The sequence below is a fragment of the Nothobranchius furzeri genome, chromosome 1, assembly GCF_043380555.1.
Source record: "Nothobranchius furzeri strain GRZ-AD chromosome 1, NfurGRZ-RIMD1, whole genome shotgun sequence".
Lineage (NCBI taxonomy): Eukaryota > Metazoa > Chordata > Actinopteri > Cyprinodontiformes > Nothobranchiidae > Nothobranchius > Nothobranchius furzeri.
The window spans coordinates 38,078,964-38,100,012 of NC_091741.1; the positions used below are offsets into that span (position 1 = coordinate 38,078,964).

The 21,049-nt window shown below is 42.7% G+C and overlaps 1 protein-coding gene across 1 annotated transcript in view; it reads right to left on the reverse strand.

The window, feature by feature from the left end:
- The window catches only part of nup107 (nucleoporin 107), a 32,312-nt gene extending 11,823 nt beyond the window's left edge, over positions 1-20,489 (reverse strand). Inside the window, exons 1-14 of the mRNA XM_070545842.1 lie at positions 20,385-20,489; positions 19,504-19,583; positions 18,360-18,449; positions 18,193-18,287; positions 17,946-18,081; positions 17,767-17,870; positions 15,504-15,619; positions 15,356-15,404; positions 2,840-2,911; positions 2,179-2,267; positions 2,031-2,106; positions 1,837-1,950; positions 1,431-1,521; positions 15-94 (exon numbers count right to left, since the gene is read on the reverse strand). Of these exons, the coding sequence (XP_070401943.1) occupies positions 15-94; positions 1,431-1,521; positions 1,837-1,950; positions 2,031-2,106; positions 2,179-2,267; positions 2,840-2,911; positions 15,356-15,404; positions 15,504-15,619; positions 17,767-17,870; positions 17,946-18,081; positions 18,193-18,287; positions 18,360-18,449; positions 19,504-19,583; positions 20,385-20,392 (1,200 nt within the window). The 5' untranslated portion in view covers positions 20,393-20,489. The remainder of the gene's footprint in view (positions 1-14; positions 95-1,430; positions 1,522-1,836; positions 1,951-2,030; positions 2,107-2,178; positions 2,268-2,839; positions 2,912-15,355; positions 15,405-15,503; positions 15,620-17,766; positions 17,871-17,945; positions 18,082-18,192; positions 18,288-18,359; positions 18,450-19,503; positions 19,584-20,384) is intronic.
- Between the last annotated feature and the right edge of the window lie 560 nt (positions 20,490-21,049).

Below are 21,049 nucleotides of genomic sequence, written 5' to 3' on the forward strand. Positions count from 1 at the left end.
TAAGTGCACCGTACCTCTTCTGCCATCCTCCAGCAACAGGCCTTCCAGATCCCTCTGTTTGGGTTTCCTTCAGCAGGCTGCAACTGTGAACTACCTGCAGGGAGACCAGAGTGAGAGAAAACATCAGAGGATGGTGGAGGTAAAGTTTTCACCAGCAGTGAGGATGATTTACTAATCCTTCACACGGGCCCAAGGAACCTTCAGAGAGCGTCAGGAGCAGAAGGAGCGGCAGAATTAATCCAGGTGGGTTTCAGGAGGTCAGGAGAAAACGGTCGGCGTAATCTCAGAGGAGTCAAGAAAACTTGTTACAGATGTGGCTAGCCATTACCTCTGACGCTGCCTAATCAGTGATGTCACCAGCAGGCAGGATGTCGGTGGATAAATTAAGAGATAGAACAAGATGTCAGAATGACTGAAATATTCCTTTAACTCATTCGCTGCTGGCGTTTCTCACCGTTTTTACTGTTTTTTTTAAGAGTCACAGAACGCTGCGCGCTAGGATGATGTCGACGCCAAAACAACCAAAACAAAGAGGAGACTCACCTCTTACATCAGGAAGAATCCGCGCGTTTCGAGCGTTATCCGTTCTTTCATAATCCGTTGTTGAATTGTGATCGGCAGAAGCTTTTCCAGTTCGCGCCTCACTTTTTTTACAGCAGCGGCCCAAAACGATCTCCTAACACATGGATGTTCTGCTTCCTGATCACGTGACGTGTGACGTACGCGGATGAAGATCAGCTTTAGAGCTGGGATGTTTGTTCTCACGGTGCGGGGGCTCGTCCGACGCCCACACAGTAAAAAAATGCAAGACGCCTTTAGTCGCAGTGAACGAGTTAAGTGTCGGAGTGTAAATGTGGACTATGGCTGCGTCCAAATCCAGGTGCGTCATCCTTCCATTTTCACTGCGTATCAATGAGAGGATTAGTTTTAAATGCTGGAAAATTAACATCTGATGGTTAAAAACATAAAAAGCTTAAAGCTGTTGTGTTTGCATGTTTGTTTTTTTTAAATACATCCATAAAAATTATAAGAAAAATCATAAACGAGCTTGCACGGTGGGTACTGTAGTTCTTCATGTGCCAAGTTTGTTTATGTGTTCAGCAGACGCTTTTGTCCAAAGCGACTTACAGATGACCATCAAGCCAGCAGGTTGCTCTCGAGGCGAACACCAAACACTATTCAGTCAGTCCTAGGTGGCAGTGAGGCAGCATGATGAATAAAGATGATGGGGAAGCAAACATGGAGTGTGCAGTAGTTTCCACCAAGTTAAGTTTTCACTTCGTTTAGCGTCACCGCGGTTGCTAGGCAACAGAATATTTGCTGTGGCAGGGGCAGGACCATCCAAATTCACAGCCGCTCACATCAGCTCTGACCGGACCTGTGTGGAGCGGGTAGGCGGTGCACACAGCCTCTCTGAGGTCAGGTGTTACCTGAGGTCATGTTGGGGTCGTGGTAAAGTTTCCATCCTTCTAAAGTCGCAGCTCTCCAGGCCTGACCGCAGCGTCTGCACAGCCTCTGAGCCTGTAGATCAAAATGAAACGGCTCACTTTTCCCTTCAGAGACGTTTATTAGTGTGAGTCTGCGTCCAAATCTTACCAAACTATTTCTATGCTAAACAAGTTGGAGTCTTAGCCTCTTACATGTCCATAAAAACCTTTAAGGTTGTGACCTTTATGTTTATGACTTCTTAATTCTATTTGAAGCGTTTGCCAGAAAACTGCCGTGAGAGCTCTCTGGTTCACTACTTCTGCCGTGTTTGAGGCGAGACAGATTGTATTTTTAGTTAAAGCCTCTAGTTGAAATTCCACATTTATGAACGGATATCTGCTCCTTCACCTCCTCCGTCAACCCCGCTCGGATCAGGGTGAACAGGTTCTTTAGGAGTCGGGCGTCATCCTCCAAGTCCAGATCCACCAGGGGGCGTCGCTGTCGTAGAGGAGCGTCGGGGTCCTGAGGAGACAAATCATTCGTCTCTGTGGCTCGGAGAGAGGAGTTTAAAATGTGGTTAGTGGTGCAGAAGAGAGGCTCACCAGCTCAGTGACCAGAGGAATGGAAAAGGCGGAGCCGCTCTTCATCCTCGTCTTCAGTGCATGCAGCGTGTTTTCCCTGAACAACACAAATGATGTTTAAACACACGCGTCTGTAAAATTTACAAGAAACAGAAAAGCAGGAACTTACCAGCAGACATTTTTAGCGTAGTATTCAATTTTATCTGAAAAATCTCCCGTCTGATCCTTGGCAATGCTCTCCAGCCAATCAACAACCAGCTGTAGTGAAGCGAGTGAGAATGAACAACAGAAACACATCTATTTATCTGTAGGAGGACGCAAATTTCCAACAGCCATTCTCAGCGCCATTCGGGTGGGTGCGGTTAGATCTGGCCACCTTTTCCTAAAGCACGGTTCAGTATTGTCCCCCAACTTTTCAGTTGCTGGTTCCCTGTGGCTGGAAGAACGCTGACCCAGTCCACAAACGCCACTGTCAGCCACTGACTGGCTAGTGGGTGGAGTCACTGCCATGTCCCGGCTCGGAGTCTGACAAAAAGCCAAAAACTGAGAAGATTGTTCAACATCACCGACATTTTTGTGCCGAGTTGCGTCTCTGTGTAGAATACGGATCACGAGTAAAGATGTACCCCTCCCCAGCACCTTCCCCCCCCCCACACACACTATGAGGGGCGCACCCAATCTTTGCCACGGAGCTGCCAGGAAAACCAGCAACACTGAGGTGAGCTGTGCTGAGTTAACCCACGCTGTACCAAGCCGTTTTAGGCTGAGTAGTGCTGTTGGAGAAAGGTCCTCTAAGCTGCCTCCATCACCCAGGAATCTGAATTTGTTACCTGACTCTGTCGTACGATGCTGTCTCGCTGGAAAAGCTGCTCCACCACCACCTTCTCGCTCTCGCTGGGAACCTGAACACACAGACACACGCGTCTGAAGGAATCTGTGTCAAACAGCGATAGACTGACGTTGTTTGGGAGGGATAAACATCGTTTATTGTTAGGAGTCAGCTGGTCTGAGACAGCGCAGACATCTTTTAAAGGTTTCAAGAGGTCAGAGCAGCATCTTCTGTCCAAATGTCAGCTCTTTTTATTTCCTCAGCCTTTGCTCAGCTTCAGCATCCAGGTTTCCTCCAGATCCTTTCACGGTTTTCTTCAGGGTTTGGAAGCTTTTTACTGAGCTTCATTGTGCCCGAACATATTCAGAGGGTTTCTTACAGGTGAATCATTTAGATAGAAGAAGGCTCCTAAACTCAGCAGAACTCGCTTTAAAGAGATGTAACCCAGAAGCTAGAACCTTAATGAGGTATTAACTAATTGGCTTACTAATATGATCCATCCTCAATTTAGATAAAATATAAAATATAAATTAAGGAAATTAACAATACTAATTAATAGATATCTAATTAACTAATAGATAATTTCATAATGAATTATTGGAAGGGTGAATAACTAAAATAACGAGTTTAATATTAAACATCGGTTAAAACAAGAATCTTGAACATCACTAACAGAAACAGAAGAGGAAAGCTGTATACTATTGGTCCAGGTGGGAATCTGAAATTTCATTGGCTGAGAGAAATAAGTCCCGCCTCCGCGAAATAAAACCGTGCGACGCAGCTGAGCGAGAGGAGAGACAAACGGCTGTGCAGCACGCAGATACAGAAAGCAAAGACTGAGCGGTTAGAGAGAGAGAGAGAGAGAAAAAAAAACAACGGTCGAGGCCGTGAAGAACCCTGATTTGGGTGCCGCATAGATAGAGGGAGAGGCGGACTTGACTCCTTCTAATAAGAGCTAGGAACTTGGAACCAACGCGGTGAGTAAAGAAAAAAGAAGAGAAAAAGCTAACGATGCAACTTAAAAAAAAAAAGGAAACTTAAATAGCTTATCAAATTAATTCCATTCTTATAGATTTGTGTGGAGACGACAGAGTGAACCAATCCTCTGTAGGAGGGAACCGTTGGAGCGCGTTGGTGAGTGAATGAGATTAAATTCAGTAAATTATTAAATTCAAAAAGCTAATTACAGCAACCGAGGTGACAGCAGTGGGCTGCTAGACGTTAGATCCCAGGAGTTAACATCTCAAACTACCAGTTAACGGTGGTAGGGCATATAGGAGTTAACGGCTCAAACCGCCAGTTAACGGCGGTACGGCATATGGGATTCCCAGGAGTTAACGGCTCAAACCGCCAGTTAACGGTGGTACGGCCTAGATGTACAAGGTCCTCAGGGGCGTTATAGCTAACGCCATAGAATTAGCAATGCGTCCCTTAACCAAACATTTAATAATAAAAAAAAATAGATAAATAAAAATAAATAAAAGCTAACTGATTAGGGAGGAATTATTTTACAAAGGTGGACCAAAGGACCAGAATTTATATTTTGTTTAATTTTGTTATAGAAAATTTTATTTATTTATTTATTTATTTGTTTGTTTATTTATTTATTTATTTATTGTGTTACAGATATACAAGGTGTCACAATGCTGTATAGAAACACAACTAAATGTATCCTTGTTGTCATGAATGTATTTCTTGTCGAATAGTGTAGAGTAATAGAATCTAACTGAGCCTATTGAGCTGAACAATTGTTGTCATATGTAATTATATTTCCAGAGCTACTGAGAATTATTTTAATAGACAATCAAATTGATGTTATGTTAGTTGAACTGTGAACCCAAACATGATTGGCTATGCCAATAGAGTGAAGCATTTGTTTAAGTCTGTAAGACTTTATGCTGTGATGTGACGAGAAGGGTCGATGCCAACTTGCTAACAGTCCTGTTGTTTACAGGCTGGGTTTTTTTTTTTCCTTGGGTTTGATCCCGACTCCTATGATCACTCACTTGGAACGAGAACTGGATTTCTTCCTGACGAGGGAGATGGCGAGCCTTAACCACTGAACGAACCAGGACATCTCAAGTAACTGAAGAGCAGACTGCTCTCTTCTGTGAACAATCTCAACGGTGTGGTAGGAAAAAATCGCACCACCGGACTCTGACTTTCACCCCAAGCGTGGGGATTTGACTTGACGCCGGCTGACTTGTGACTCATATGATCAAATCTCATACCGACCATTTTACTATTGTCGATTGTTTTCATCTGTTTTTATGTGTTATCTTTATGTGTTATATCTCCCATTATTATTAAAATTTAGTATATAAACCGTTTCATGCTATACCCGTGACTCCAGTCATTCTTAAACAACCTCCAATTCTCCCCGAACCTAATTATTGGCCCATTTGTTTATTTTTTCTTTTAATTATCTTATTGTATCCTGTAATCCGGTTACATAAAACTTGGCGAGCCAGCCAGGAGAATTGTAGAGTTGTTACCTTAGCTAACCATTGACTGACATCATAAGAGTGCCTGGAGGTCACAGTGGTTTGCCATTTTGGCATTATTGGTACTTTTGAGTGTTTTAAAATGGAAGTTGTGAAAACAGAAAAGGTCAAAGTTTCAAATGCTGTTTTAATCAGTGGGTTAACTGATACAGACCTTGATAACGAAGTCTTTGGGTTTATGGAAGGATTCGGACCAGTTAACAGGCGCATTAAGTTACCAAACTGTGATCAGATTATTGTGGAGTTTCAACATGAAGCCACTGTTAAGGAATTAAAGAAACAATGTTTACCCTATGACAAACCTTGTACTAGGAACCCAGATGTTTTCTTTCATATTCAAGACCTAGCCAGCGCGTACAGTCTAGAAACTAGCACATCTGCCACTGATGCCTATCTGTCAGAGCTCAGGGACATAGCTGCGCGTAGCAATCAATCATTTAAAGACCTTCTAATGGAGGAACTGGCAAAAATTGGGGAATCTTTAGGAAGGGATACCCATGCATCTGAACCAGTCACTGAACCAGAGCCAATGCTCCATAGTGACCAAGTTACATATTCCCTGCCTTTAACACCAGAAGTTAACTATATGAACAACTCAAAGGACAATTGTCCACCTACAGAGACTGGAAAACAAAACCCTTGCATTCCACCAAATCTTTTAAACACACCTGAGGTTCAGCGAGTTATTGTGGAACACATTGTTAAAAGCAGTGAGGTTATCCCTCCGCCTACTTCACAATACAGACTAAAACCGTTCTCAGGGCGAGTTCCACACCCTTCTTTTGAAACTGACTATGATACTTGGCGTAGTAGTGTAGTGTTATGCATAAATGATCCTTCACTCACCAAGTCCCAAATTGTACGAAGAATCGTGGAGAGTCTGTCAGCCCCAGCAGCGAGCATCGTTAAAGCTCTTAGTCCAAAATCCGACCCGGAAACGTACCTTGAACATCTCGATTCAGCTTACGCAGCTGTCGAAGACGGCGACGAGCTCTTTGCTCGCTTCTTAAACACAAACCAGGACAGTGGTGAAAAACCTTCCGATTACTTTCAGAGGTTATACACCTTGTTAAACCTAGTTATTCAGAGGAATGGAATTTCCTCCAGTGACGCCGACCAGCAGCTGCTCAAGCAGTTTTGCAGAGGCTGTTGGGACAGCTCGCTGATTTCAAACCTGCAACTCGAACAAAAGAAAGACAACCCGCCTCATTTTACAGCACTTCTCCTCAAACTGCGCACTGAAGAAGACAAACAGGCTACTAAAGCAGCACGCATGAAACAACACTTAGGGGCACAACGAACTAGAGTGTATTCAAATGTGCAAACAACATGCTCTCAGAGTAAAAACACTTGTGAACTGGAAATAGATGATAACTGTGATGACTTACGCAAACAAATCGCTGAGCTCAGGAGCCAAATTGCACAGCTTAAGGTTAACAACACAGATAAAAAGGCAAAGAAAACTCAAAAAGAGTCAAAACCCCGTGTGGGGACTAAAATTCCAGATGAGCCCAAACAGATTCAGCAGATAACAGCAGTGGTGCCCAGACCAAAGCCTGGATACTGTTTTAAGTGCGGAGAAGATGGGCACATAGCTTCTAGCTGTAGCAACGAGCCAAATCCAGCACTAGTTGCAACTAAAAGACTTGCTCTTAGACAGAAGCAGCGCGAGTGGGAGATGTCAAAGCCAATTGCTCAGTCTCCTCCTTTAAACCGGTAGAAGCTCCTATCGTGGGACAGATAGGTGCTAAAGTAGAACCAAGTCCCTCTAAGGAAAGGACAGAGAGACTTTTTTGCAAGCCAGTTCATGCTCATTCAGTGCCAAAACTTCCCAAAAGATTAGTGGGTGGGCGATGCACAGCTACAGTCTCAGTTAACAGTGTTGAATGTAATTGTTTACTGGATTCAGGGTCCCAGGTAACCACCATTGCCAATTCTTTTTACCAAGAACACTTACCTGACCTCTCAATTAAACCCATCAGTAATCTGTTAGAAGTCGAGGGCGCAAACGGTCAAGCAGTTCCTTATTTAGGATACATAGAGATAAGTGTCACATTTCCAAAAGAGCTCGATCAGTCTGGACTTGAGTTACCTACCCTCGCGTTAGTGGTTCCGGATATAAGCTCAAACTCTGATACACCACTACTCATTGGCACAAACACACTCGATCCTTTGTATGAGCAATTGTCTGCCAATAACTTACCTGATTCCAAGGCACTCTCTTATGGGTACCAACACGTGCTAAAAGCCTTAGCAGTCAGAAAAAAACAAAGCAAAGATGGACGAGTTGGTGTGGTGAAGCTTCGAGGGAGAACCCAAGAAGTTCTCCCTGCAAATAAAAAACTGTTACTAGAAGGGTTTATGCAACCCAGCCAAAACAAGCATGAGCCTTATGCACTCATTGAACAACCCACCAATGGTTCTCTACCAGGGGGTATAATTGTAGACTGTTGCCTCATTTCCTTACCTTCACATGGTCCATACAAAGTACCTGTTGTACTAAGAAACGAAACTAACCATGACATCACATTACCCACTAACTGTGTGATCGCTGAGTTAGTTAAAGCCGATCGTGTTATGCCATATCCAGAACCTGACAAAAGTGATCAGAAAGTACTTGCGGCGTGTAGTTCGCAGCAACAGACTTCACCTTCAAACCCTCCTCTCAGTTTTGACTTCGGTACTTCGCCCTTGTCCGAAGAATGGAAAGGGAGGATCACCAACAAACTTAACACTTACTCCGATGTGTTTTCGCACCACGATCTTGATTTTGGTCATACACAACAGATAAGACATCACATCAACTTAAAAGACGAGACCCCATTCAAACAGAAATCTCGGCCGATCCATCCACATGATTATGAAGCCGTGAGAAAACATTTGGAAGCCCTCTTGGAAACCGGTATAATAAGAGAGTCGGAGTCTCCATTTGCCTCACCAATAGTGGTAGTTCGGAAAAAGAATGGTGAGGTACGTCTATGTATAGACTATAGAAAGCTTAATCTGCAAACCATTCGCGACGCATATGCCCTGCCTAACTTGGAGGAGTCCTTTTCTGCTCTCGCTGGATCACAGTGGTTTTCTGTGATGGACCTCAAGTCAGGTTACTATCAGATAGAGATGTGTGAAAAGGATAAACCTAAAACTGCTTTTGTTTGCCCGTTTGGGTTTTATGAATTTAACCGTATGCCACAAGGAATAACAAATGCTCCAAGCACTTTCCAACGGGTTATGGAAAAGTGTATGAAGGACATTAATCTGAAGGAAGTGTTAGTTTTCCTAGACGACTTGATCGTCTTTTCCAACTCCTTGGAAGAACACGAAACCAGACTTTCTCACGTTCTTGAACGGCTTAGAGAATACGGACTCAAGCTATCACCAGATAAGTGTCGTTTTTTCCAGACATCTGTGCGTTATCTTGGACATATAGTATCTCGAGATGGCATAAAAACCGATCCAGATAAGGTGGAAGCACTCAAAACATGGCCGAAGCCTCAGACTTTGAAGGAACTCCAATCTTTCTTAGGATTTACCGGTTATTACCGACGCTTCGTTAAAGATTACTCAAATATTGTCAAGCCACTAACATCTCTCACGGCTGGTTATCCACCCAAACGGAAAAACTTTAAAACACCACCATGTAGATCAAAGTACTTGAACCCCAAAGAACCCTTTGGGAATCGTTGGAGCCAAGACTGTGAGAAGTCCTTTCAAACTATTATTGAAAAACTTACCACTTCGCCAGTTCTTGGCTACGCTGACGCAAAACTCCCATATCTAGTACACACAGATGCTAGTACGACCGGACTCGGTGCAGCGCTATACCAAGTGCAAAACGGTGTCACACAGGTAATCGCTTATGCAAGTCGCGGTTTAAGCTCTAGTGAAACTAGGTACCCTGCGCACAAGTTGGAGTTTCTAGCCTTAAAGTGGGCCATAACAGATAAGTTTCATGACTATTTGTATGGGAACACATTCACTGTCATTACTGATAATAATCCGTTAACTTACCTCTTAACAACGGCAAAACTCGATGCAACGAGCTATCGTTGGCTAGCTGCGTTGTCCACCTATAATTTTGACATCAGATACCGTGCAGGTACACAGAACGTTGACGCGGATGGCCTGTCTAGGAGGCTGCATGATAAACCTGAAGACAACTCAAAATTCACTGAGGAATGCCAACGACTAGATGAGTTCCGATCTCATCTTTTATCCTCTGTCAAAGAAGTCGAGCTTCAACTTCAAGCCGAAGCAGTGAAGGCAACATGCCAAAAGCACATGGTCTTGGATGAGACTGATTCTCCTTGTGGTTTAGTTCAGTCACTTGCCATGTCTGCAGCGGCCATTCCAGACCTATTCCAGTTGGAAGACAATAGTGACAGTTTCTTTGCTGTGCCCAAGTATAACCATGCTGACCTTGTCTCCTTGCAGAGGAAAGATCCAACCATTGGCCGAGTCATTCAGCTGCTTATGACTGACAATAAACCGCCAACTGATACTATTGCAGAACCCCCGGTGGTTCTTAACCTTTTGAGAGAGTGGAAACGGTTTGAGTTTCAAAATGATTTACTGTACCGGAGACGCCAATTAGGACCAGAGACATCATTGCAGTTAGTCTTGCCTGATTCATTACGTTCAACAGTCATGCAAAGCCTACATGATGATATGGGGCATCTTGGGGTTGAACGTACGACAGATCTCATTCGGTCCCGTTTTTACTGGCCAAGAATGGCTAGTGATATCGAAATCAAAGTTAAAACTTGCGAAAGATGTATCCGTCGGAAGGCCCTCCCTGACAAAGCTGCTCCAATGGTGAGTATTACCACCACCAGACCTATGGAGTTAGTTTGCATGGATTTTCTCTCCATAGAACCAGACAGTAAGAACACTAAAGATGTCTTAGTGATTACAGACCATTTTACAAAGTATGCAGTGTCCATCCCAACCAAAGATCAGAAAGCCACCACCGTCGCGAAGAACCTGTGGGAACATTTTTTAGTCCACTACGGGTTTCCTGAGCGTCTTCATAGTGATCAGGGACGGGATTTCGAATCACGTACAATCAAGGAACTTTGTTCTTTACTTGGTATCCGTAAAGTCAGAACGAGCCCTTATCACCCTCGTGGCAACCCCGTTGAACGGTACAATCGTACATTACTCAGCATGTTGGGAACTTTACAAGCCACTGAGAAACATCACTGGCGCGATTTTGTAAAACCACTTACTCACTCGTACAATTGTACAAAAAATGACGTGACGGGATACTCTCCCTACGAGCTAATGTTCGGTAGGCAGCCTCGGTTGCCTATAGATATTGCCTTTGGGTTACCGCATTTGAACAAGCCCTCTATAACTCATTCTCAGTATGTTAAAGAACTGAAGAGTCATCTGGAACAGAGTTATGACATTGTCATAAAAAACTCTCAAAAAACAGCGAGGAAGAACAAAGAACGGTTCGACAGAAACATTCGTGAGTCCACACTAGGTGTGGGAGATCGTGTTTTAGTCCGAAATCTTCACTTAAGAGAAAAGCATAAATTAGCAGACAAATGGGAGCAAACAGTGTATATAGTTCTCAAACAGATGGAAAACTTGCCAGTATACACTGTAAAACCAGAGAACGGAGAAGGACCCAACAGAACACTCCACAGAGATCTTTTACTGCCTTGTGGTTTTCTCTCTTCATTAGAAAATGAAACAGAACGCGTTACGAAACCTAGCAGACCTCATACAAGACAGAGTTCAGCCTTAGAACCTGACCCAGATGAGCCACTTGACGAAGAGGTAGATGAGTTTTATTACTCTGATCTTCCACAAGTGCTAAACCGACCATCCTATCAAATAGCGGTCACCTTGCCAAATAGGGAACTCATAGCAGATTCAGGACCGGTAAATAATATTCAACAACAAAACACACTATCCTTACACACAGGGGATCGCAAGGAACCAACCTTAGCTGGTAATGAAAATGCTGAATTGTCCTTACTTGACAAAGGCATCAACACCGAAACATTCTTACCTGAAAGAGTGAAAGAAGCAGCAACATACTTACCTGAAAAAACGAAAAAAAACGAAGTATACTTACCTGACGTAGAAACGGGGGATGAAACTAACACAAACCTACCTCAATTGGATGGTGTCCTAAAGTCGCAGCAACGTGATGTAAGTTTTGAACCCATCATACACGATCAGACACATACATCTGAAAAGACCAAAGTCTTAGAGAATAGCTCATCAGCTCTGTCGGAAACAGAGAGCTCACTTCGTCCTGTCTCAGTTGAGAATCAAACCGAAACGGATGAGCATGATACTGTGCAACCAGAGATGTATGTCAGGAGATCTGAACGAAGTAGTCAGCCTCCTCAAAGACTAACTTACTCTCAATTGGGCAATCCACTAGTGACCGTAGTTAGGTCCCTTTTCCAAGGACTTAATAAAGCTTTTATTGACTCTCTTACTCAAGAAGTTGTGTACCCCGTAGAAACAATGCACAGGGACGTGCATGATATTTAATGGGGGAGGATGTAACCCAGAAGCTAGAACCTTAATGAGGTATTAACTAATTGGCTTACTAATATGATCCATCCTCAATTTAGATAAAATATAAAATATAAATTAAGGAAATTAACAATACTAATTAATAGATATCTAATTAACTAATAGATAATTTCATAATGAATTATTGGAAGGGTGAATAACTAAAATAACGAGTTTAATATTAAACATCGGTTAAAACAAGAATCTTGAACATCACTAACAGAAACAGAAGAGGAAAGCTGTATACTATTGGTCCAGGTGGGAATCTGAAATTTCATTGGCTGAGAGAAATAAGTCCCGCCTCCGCGAAATAAAACCGTGCGACGCAGCTGAGCGAGAGGAGAGACAAACGGCTGTGCAGCACGCAGATACAGAAAGCAAAGACTGAGCGGTTAGAGAGAGAGAGAGAGAGAAAAAAAAACAACGGTCGAGGCCGTGAAGAACCCTGATTTGGGTGCCGCATAGATAGAGGGAGAGGCGGACTTGACTCCTTCTAATAAGAGCTAGGAACTTGGAACCAACGCGGTGAGTAAAGAAAAAAGAAGAGAAAAAGCTAACGATGCAACTTAAAAAAAAAAAGGAAACTTAAATAGCTTATCAAATTAATTCCATTCTTATAGATTTGTGTGGAGACGACAGAGTGAACCAATCCTCTGTAGGAGGGAACCGTTGGAGCGCGTTGGTGAGTGAATGAGATTAAATTCAGTAAATTATTAAATTCAAAAAGCTAATTACAGCAACCGAGGTGACAGCAGTGGGCTGCTAGACGTTAGATCCCAGGAGTTAACATCTCAAACTACCAGTTAACGGTGGTAGGGCATATAGGAGTTAACGGCTCAAACCGCCAGTTAACGGCGGTACGGCATATGGGATTCCCAGGAGTTAACGGCTCAAACCGCCAGTTAACGGTGGTACGGCCTAGATGTACAAGGTCCTCAGGGGCGTTATAGCTAACGCCATAGAATTAGCAATGCGTCCCTTAACCAAACATTTAATAATAAAAAAAATAGATAAATAAAAATAAATAAAAGCTAACTGATTAGGGAGGAATTATTTTACAAAGGTGGACCAAAGGACCAGAATTTATATTTTGTTTAATTTTGTTATAGAAAATTTTATTTATTTATTTATTTATTTGTTTGTTTATTTATTTATTTATTTATTGTGTTACAGATATACAAGGTGTCACAATGCTGTATAGAAACACAACTAAATGTATCCTTGTTGTCATGAATGTATTTCTTGTCGAATAGTGTAGAGTAATAGAATCTAACTGAGCCTATTGAGCTGAACAATTGTTGTCATATGTAATTATATTTCCAGAGCTACTGAGAATTATTTTAATAGACAATCAAATTGATGTTATGTTAGTTGAACTGTGAACCCAAACATGATTGGCTATGCCAATAGAGTGAAGCATTTGTTTAAGTCTGTAAGACTTTATGCTGTGATGTGACGAGAAGGGTCGATGCCAACTTGCTAACAGTCCTGTTGTTTACAGGCTGGGTTTTTTTTTTTCCTTGGGTTTGATCCCGACTCCTATGATCACTCACTTGGAACGAGAACTGGATTTCTTCCTGACGAGGGAGATGGCGAGCCTTAACCACTGAACGAACCAGGACATCTCAAGTAACTGAAGAGCAGACTGCTCTCTTCTGTGAACAATCTCAACGGTGTGGTAGGAAAAAATCGCACCACCGGACTCTGACTTTCACCCCAAGCGTGGGGATTTGACTTGACGCCGGCTGACTTGTGACTCATATGATCAAATCTCATACCGACCATTTTACTATTGTCGATTGTTTTCATCTGTTTTTATGTGTTATCTTTATGTGTTATATCTCCCACTATTATTAAAATTTAGTATATAAACCGTTTCATGCTATACCCGTGACTCCAGTCATTCTTAAACAACCTCCAATTCTCCCCGAACCTAATTATTGGCCCATTTGTTTATTTTTTCTTTTAATTATCTTATTGTATCCTGTAATCCGGTTACAGAGCCACTGGATGAAAACTTAGCCCGTAATCGTAAGCGGAGAGAGGATTAATCACTTTGGTCTGAGTCAAGATTTTTGCTCTTTTTATTTCGGTTTCCTTAACTCGTTCAGTGCTATTGACGACCAAAATCGTCATTTGCATGTTTTTACTGTGTGGGCGTCGGACGAGCCCCCGCACTGTGAGAACAAACATCTCAGCTCTAAAGCCGATCTTCATCCGCGTACGTCACACTTCACGTGATCAGGAAGCAGAACATCCATGTGTTAGGAGATCGTTTTGGGCCGCTGCTGTAAAAAAAGTGAGGCGCGAACCAGAAAAGCTTCTGCCGATCACAATTCAACAACGGATTATGAAAGAACGGATAACGCTCGAAACACGCGGATTCTTCCTGATGTAAGAGGTGAGTCTCCGCTTTGTTTTGGTTGTTTTGGCGTCGACATCATGCTAGCGCTCAACCTTCTGTGGCTCTTAACAAAATGCTAAAAAGGCTGAAAAACACTGGCAGTGAATGAGTTAAGTTGTGATTTTTAGAAAAAGTTCACCCACCTAAACACAATAATTTAGGCCTGATTCTACTGTTGTCCTCCACTTGTTTGATTTCTTCAGATTATTTATTAGATTAGCAGAAATAAGCCAATATTTTCCTCAGTGAAATCAAAATATGAAGAAATTAAAGTCGTTACTGGGATGCACGCCGCCTGCTTCCTTTAGAGCAGGGGTGTCAAATATGCGGCCTATGCGGCCCGTGGGTCGGATCCGGCCCGCGAGATGGTTGTGTAAACTTTATTTTCATACTTTACAATGTAGAGTGAAAATAAACTTATCTTTGTGAGCAAGTTTTCTCTGTAATGAGTATAAATAAAACAAAGCTGCGCTCAAGGCTCACACAAGAACTTGAATCACATCCTGAAGATGGCCGCCACTCAGGCTGTGACTTCTGATGTTGATGTGCTGGTGAAAGCTAAAAGATGTAAAGTAAAATGAGTCAAATATACTTTAAGTGCTGCATTAAACTGATCTAGCCATGTGATCTGTAAGCTCTTTGAATCACTAAGGAATTTTTTTTTATTTATTGATTTTATTTTTTATTTATTTTTCAAATTTTCAAGTACACTTCAGGTGTTGTACTTGTACTATTTTGGATACACTGTCCTCGGGCTCCAGCCTTGTTTTATAATGATTGTATTAAAACAAAGAAAACAATCTGAAGTTGTTTTTAATTTACCGGTCCGGCCCACTTGGGACTAGATTTCCCTCAATGTGGCCCCTGAGCTAAAATGAGTTGGACACCCCTGATTTAGAGTTTTATAGTAAGATGTTGAGAAATGGATTTCTAGTTAAACATTGGAAGTGATGCTGGACAGTGATGAGTACGACTCTCAGCTACACACAAGAAACTTCAGCTCAGCTGAAATGATATTCTGCTGACAGACAGAAGCAGAAAGACTACAGCAGAACCTGAAGTCACTTACAACCACGTCAGTCATCATGTCGTCCTCCAGCGCCAGTTGGACCCGATCTCTGCAGAGACAAGCAGGTGAATTAGACACAGAGGGGTGGACGTTTGCACCACCAGACAGACAGACGGGTGGATTTCGCTCGACCAGTGAGACGTGATACCTGTAGAGTGAAGCAACGAGTCTCCAGGTGCAGCTCTCCTGCTGCAGCAGCCAGCAGACTCCTGCCGTTTTACTGTTCTGACCCGCTCTCAGCACCACCGACTGAAGCACATCCACCTTAAAGGAAACCAATCCTGTTAGCTCTGGGCTCCCGGTGCTCAGGGGCCTCATCAGAAAGCTCACCTACGCACAGAACAGGGTCTGAAAACTGCGCAATTACTTTCCTCACAAACTTTGCGAATTATACAGGAAAACTTCACGTAAAACTTTGGACCTGGCGGAAGCACATTTTGGAGGAGGTGAGATGGTAGCAGGTTTATTTAGGACACATTTTGAAACTTCTAGAACCTCGCACGAGATTTTAAGATCCTCCTTTTCACATCGAAAGCTCTTAATAGTCAGGCTCCTTCATACATCAGTGACCTGATTATTCCCCATGTTCCTGACAGAGTACTTCACTTTTGTGGTGCTTGTTCTTTAAAATCCCTTTAAACAGGTACATTTACTCTGACGGTGATCCGAAACATTAAACAGATTTATCAGACATGAAAATGGGTCAAGGGTGAAAAACCCCAAGGCGTTCCCTGGCCAGGTGAGAGACATAGTCCCCTCACCGTGTCCTGGGTCTACCTTTAGGTCTCCTCCCGGTTGGACGAGCCCAGAAAACCTCACCAGGGAGACGTCCCGGAGGCATCCTGACCAGATGCCCGAGCCGCCTCAACTGGCTCCTCTCGATGTGGAGGAGCAGCGGGTCTACTCCGAGCCCCTCCCGGATGACCAAGCTTCTCACTAGAGCCCTGCACGGGCCTAAAATCTGAGCCCGTGTCCGGCCCGGCCCGAGCAGGTGGAGCCCCAGCCCGACCCGGTCCGAAAAGGTTTTCAGGATTCTCTGGCCCGACCCGAGCCAGACTTTTTTTTTTTTTTTTTTACCTTTCATAATGTTTTAGCGTGAAAGAATGCTCAGCATTCTAATTATCTGTGAGAAGCGTTCTGCAGTAAAATAAAAAAAAAAACGCATCAATGCAGCTTTTTTTCTAACAGAGCGTATTTTTGGAGCGGCAGATGAAATTTACGAACGCTATATTAATCGGATGCGTTTGTAAATCTAATCTGCTCTGAAAACACGCTCTTGTGCAATTAGAAAAAAAGCAGCATTCTAACTTTCTAACTGCAGAGCGCATTTCAGAGCGGCAGATTAGATAAACGCCCCCAATAAGCGTTTGTAAATTGAATCTGCCGCTCTGAAAATGCGCTCTCCAGTTAGAAAAAAATACAGCAGTGAATGCTGTATTTTTTTAACTGCGGAGCGAATTTATTCACAGAAAAATAGAACGCTGCCGTTTTCATGAGAATTAACGAATGGTTTCTGACATCAAAGTGGACATAAAATGGCATATTAGAACAGGGGCACATGTTTCAATCAGCTGTTTGAGAATAGGCGCATTTATAAACCACACAGACCTTAACTGAGCTAACGGGTGCCGGTGCGTGAGACGCAGGCAGGTGCTGCTGCGTTCAAGTGATTCCGGTTTTTTTATGAATTTGATTAAAAATAAAGGCGCCCGGCCCGTGTCCGAGGTAATTACACAGTCGTCGGCCCGAAGCCCAGCCCTCGGGCCGGGCCGACCCCCGGGCCTAGGGCTTCAGTGCAGGGCTCTACTTCTCACCCTATCTCTAAGGGAGAGCCCAGCCACCCTGCAGAGAAAACTCATTTCTGCCGCTTGTGTCAACGATCTTGTTCTTTCGGTCACTACCCAAAGCTCGTGACCATAGGTGAGGTTAGGATCGTAGATCAAAAAATAAATCAAGAGCTTCGCCTTCTGACTCAGCTCTCTCTTCACCACGACAGACCGGTACAACGCCCGCATCACTGCAGACGCAGCACCAATCCGCCTATCGATCTCACGCTCCATCTTTCCCTCACTGTGATACTTAAACTCCTCCACTTGAAGCAGGACCTCATTCCTTGTCCTGTCATGTTTTTAACACTTTGTGAAATGTGGAAAACATATGACGAATAATTGCTATTCATGGCAGCAGAAATCTAAATAATTTACAGAAAATTAAGTTTTCTCACTGTGAGGGTCATCTTTTAAGCAGTGGGGCATATATTTCAAAATATACCCCACTGCTTAAAAGATGACCCTCACAGTGAGTGGACGCAGGTATAAACAGAAGTTTTAATGCCTAAATGCACCACTAATGGAACTAATAAATCCTGATAAAGGCCCTCAGAGGGTGTGTTTAAGCTCCTCCTGACTTACCTTGTCCTTGCAGATGTTCTGATAATCCTCCACAAGCTCAAACACAGCAGAGGAAGAATGTTTCAGAAAGGAAGTAAGGAACTCCGGAAACAGACTGGCGGCCGCTGAAGAGATGAGAGTCCAGCATCAGGAGCAGCAGAGTAACAAGACGAAGCCTTGGGGGTGTTTGTTTTACTCACCTGCGTCTCCTGGGTCATCCTCCTTCAGCAGCGCTGAGCTGAGGTTGGCACCGTCATCACTGAAGCAGCTGGTGTTCCCTAACCCAGAAGCCGGGGAGGTGTAAAAGCTGGTGGTCCAGTCGCTGTCGTCCAAGTTCTACACACACACACACACACACACACACACACACACACACACACACACACACACACAAATTCACTATAATGAGAACAGAGTATGCTCTAAATGTAAGCTCAAGTTTCTCACCAGATTGCCCAAAGTGCTTCTGGGAGTGTACTGATATCGAGGGGTCCGAGCTCCTGACGCCAGAATGGAGGAAACATCTGGAACTCTGGGAGTTACTGTGACAAAAGAGACAGAGTTTCAATGTGGTGCAGTTTGAAGACCAACCATCAGGAGGAAATCCGTCTTACCAGCCTGTCTGAAAAGCGAAGCGGGGGTGGTCAGAGTACGAGCTGGCGTTGCCATGGGAACAACTGGGCTACCGGTGTTAGGTGATGGGACTGAGACAAAAGTCAAGAGAACAACACTGATGGCCCCAACATTATAATCTAAATAAGAACCATTAATGTGCTGGTCCAAACTCAAGAATTTCATCACTTGTAGCTAATTAGAAATACATACGAGGTGTAAAGCAACCAAACGAAAGCTCTGAAAAACTTTCAGGAATCTGTGAAGAACTACTGATCCAGATTACAAGAAAATCTGGCTTCATAATAACAACAAAAGACTTAATCAGGAATTTTACACTAATTTGTACATTAGAAAGACATCATTTAAAGAACAAGTCACCCCCTACAAGAAACTTACTCCACTCCCACATCATGTTTGAAAAATGCAACAAATGCTGTTGCTTGGCAGACCGAGAGGGCAGAGCCGCTAACAAATACACACACACACAGGCTCACAATGGCATTATGACATCATAATATACCAGATGACATCATAGCATACCTCTTAGCCAATAGCGGTGGCAGATTTAAATTCAAATACAGTGCAGAATTTTTCCCTGACAACCGCACAACACTGAAAGTTTTAGGCAGAATATTTGAATTTTAACCAAGATGCACTGAACTGCCAAATTATTGACTACACGTGTCTGTAGCATGATTAGACACTCCTATATATAGTTTATCAGCAAAAAAATGTGATTCGGGGTGACTTGCTCTTTAAGCATCAACTTGATTCTATCAATAAATAGCCTCTAAACAGCAATTACAGGTGATTCCTGTTTATCATAAAAGCGAAGGAACGCTGCATCATGTAACCATATTTATTACAAATCTTTGACAGATTTCACGACAACAAACACATTTTTAGGAGTCAGTTTTGATTGCTTGTACACATTATACATGAGAACAGCCCCTTGTCTTCATGTCTGACTGTTTTATCTTATTTTGATCCTGTATGTTTTTATCTTATGTTTTTCTTTGGTGTAAAGCTAACTGTCCGTTGCCGCTACCTCTTGGCCAGATGGTCGTCGTAAATGAGAATGAGTTCTCAATCGACTCATCTGGGTAAATAAAGGTTAAATAAATACAATAAAAAGGAGGATACAGGCCACCCTGCTCCTCCTGCGGGCAGCATCGGTCACATAGTCATCTCGAACCACCGGAGACTGCAGCTCACTCTCACCCCTTCAAGACAAGCCAACACATTAAAACACATTAGCATCACCACGTTCCCACACAACACCTTTTTAACGCAAACATTTAAAACACATGAACAAAAAATGGATTCGTCTGTTTTAATCCAGCGTTTCCTAATCCTCCTTAAGGATGATTAACAGACTCCTGCAAAACCTGACAAGAAGGAAAGTATATGGTGATGAAGAGGCCTTGTCAGAATAAACATCAGAAACACTTAAAGATCATTCCTAGGTTTTCTGTTCCAGAATTGTATTCGTTTATTCGGTGTTTTGTCTGAAGATTTGATGTTTTCTTTACTTTAAGAGTCTCCACGGGGACACCCTTCGGGTAAAATAAACCAAGCCGCACTAAAGTATTATTCAACAACTTTACCACTAAAGCATACGAAAGGCATTTTTAATAATATCTTATTAAAGGTTTGTTTGATGAAATGCGTACAATAAATAATTGTAGCCACCTAATTAATCGTATCCTTAATTACATCAACGGTTACATGGTTTCTTCCACTTCGGCAAACACTGAAATATTGTTTATATTTTTCAATTTTGCACAGCTTAATTCACTTAAATGACAATAACCTGTCACTCGAAACGTCAACGACTAACCATGTCAACAAAAATTAGCCGGTTAGCATCAACATTCATAATGAACGGAAGACCTAGCAGCGCAAACTAATTTAGCTCCCGCTAAAGTTACCTACAAATGACTAAACGAATGGCTAATCAAAAAAAACAGACAGCGGTGGAAAAGCTTTCTACATTTTTACATAATTTAAATATCGTCTTTTACCATTCCATGGTACAGAGGAATCAATTCCCGCTTCAGGAGGTTTAGCTGCAAACCATGCTGTAAAAAAGTCTTCTTCTGTTTTAGTTTCCTCAGCAGTCAATTCCCATTTACAGTCTCTGCTGCCCCCAGAGGTCAGACTCTAGACTGCACTCTCGATTGTGTGTTGGAATCATAGACTGTACATACTCATAAAAGTAGCTGATGGTTTACTTATAGAACAGGAAAATAACACGTTATAACGTTAAAGATGCTGTTCTAACAATGAACTTACCTGGTTATAAATAAATGTGTAACACTGGAAGAAACATGTGATTGGACAGGTTTAAAAAAACATTATTTAAAGTTTTGAGGTATTTGCTGACAGCAAATTATATTATATTATATTATTGTAATATTCTCAGGTTACTTTCTTTCTTTCTTTTTCTTTCTTTCAAGCTTATATTATTCTTCAGGCTGTTGACTTTGAAGAGTTGCTGTGTGAATGTTTAAAATAAAAAATTAGTAACTAAGGAATAACTGTGGAGTTGCTCTTTCCAATGTGTGGTGGGTGGGTGGGTTTTGGGTGAGAGGCATGCAGGCAGGGGGGGGGGGCACATGGGCAGTCTCGCCATGTGCACTAAATTACCTAGAACCGGCCCTGGAGGTGTTCCAAAACAGAAAATGAT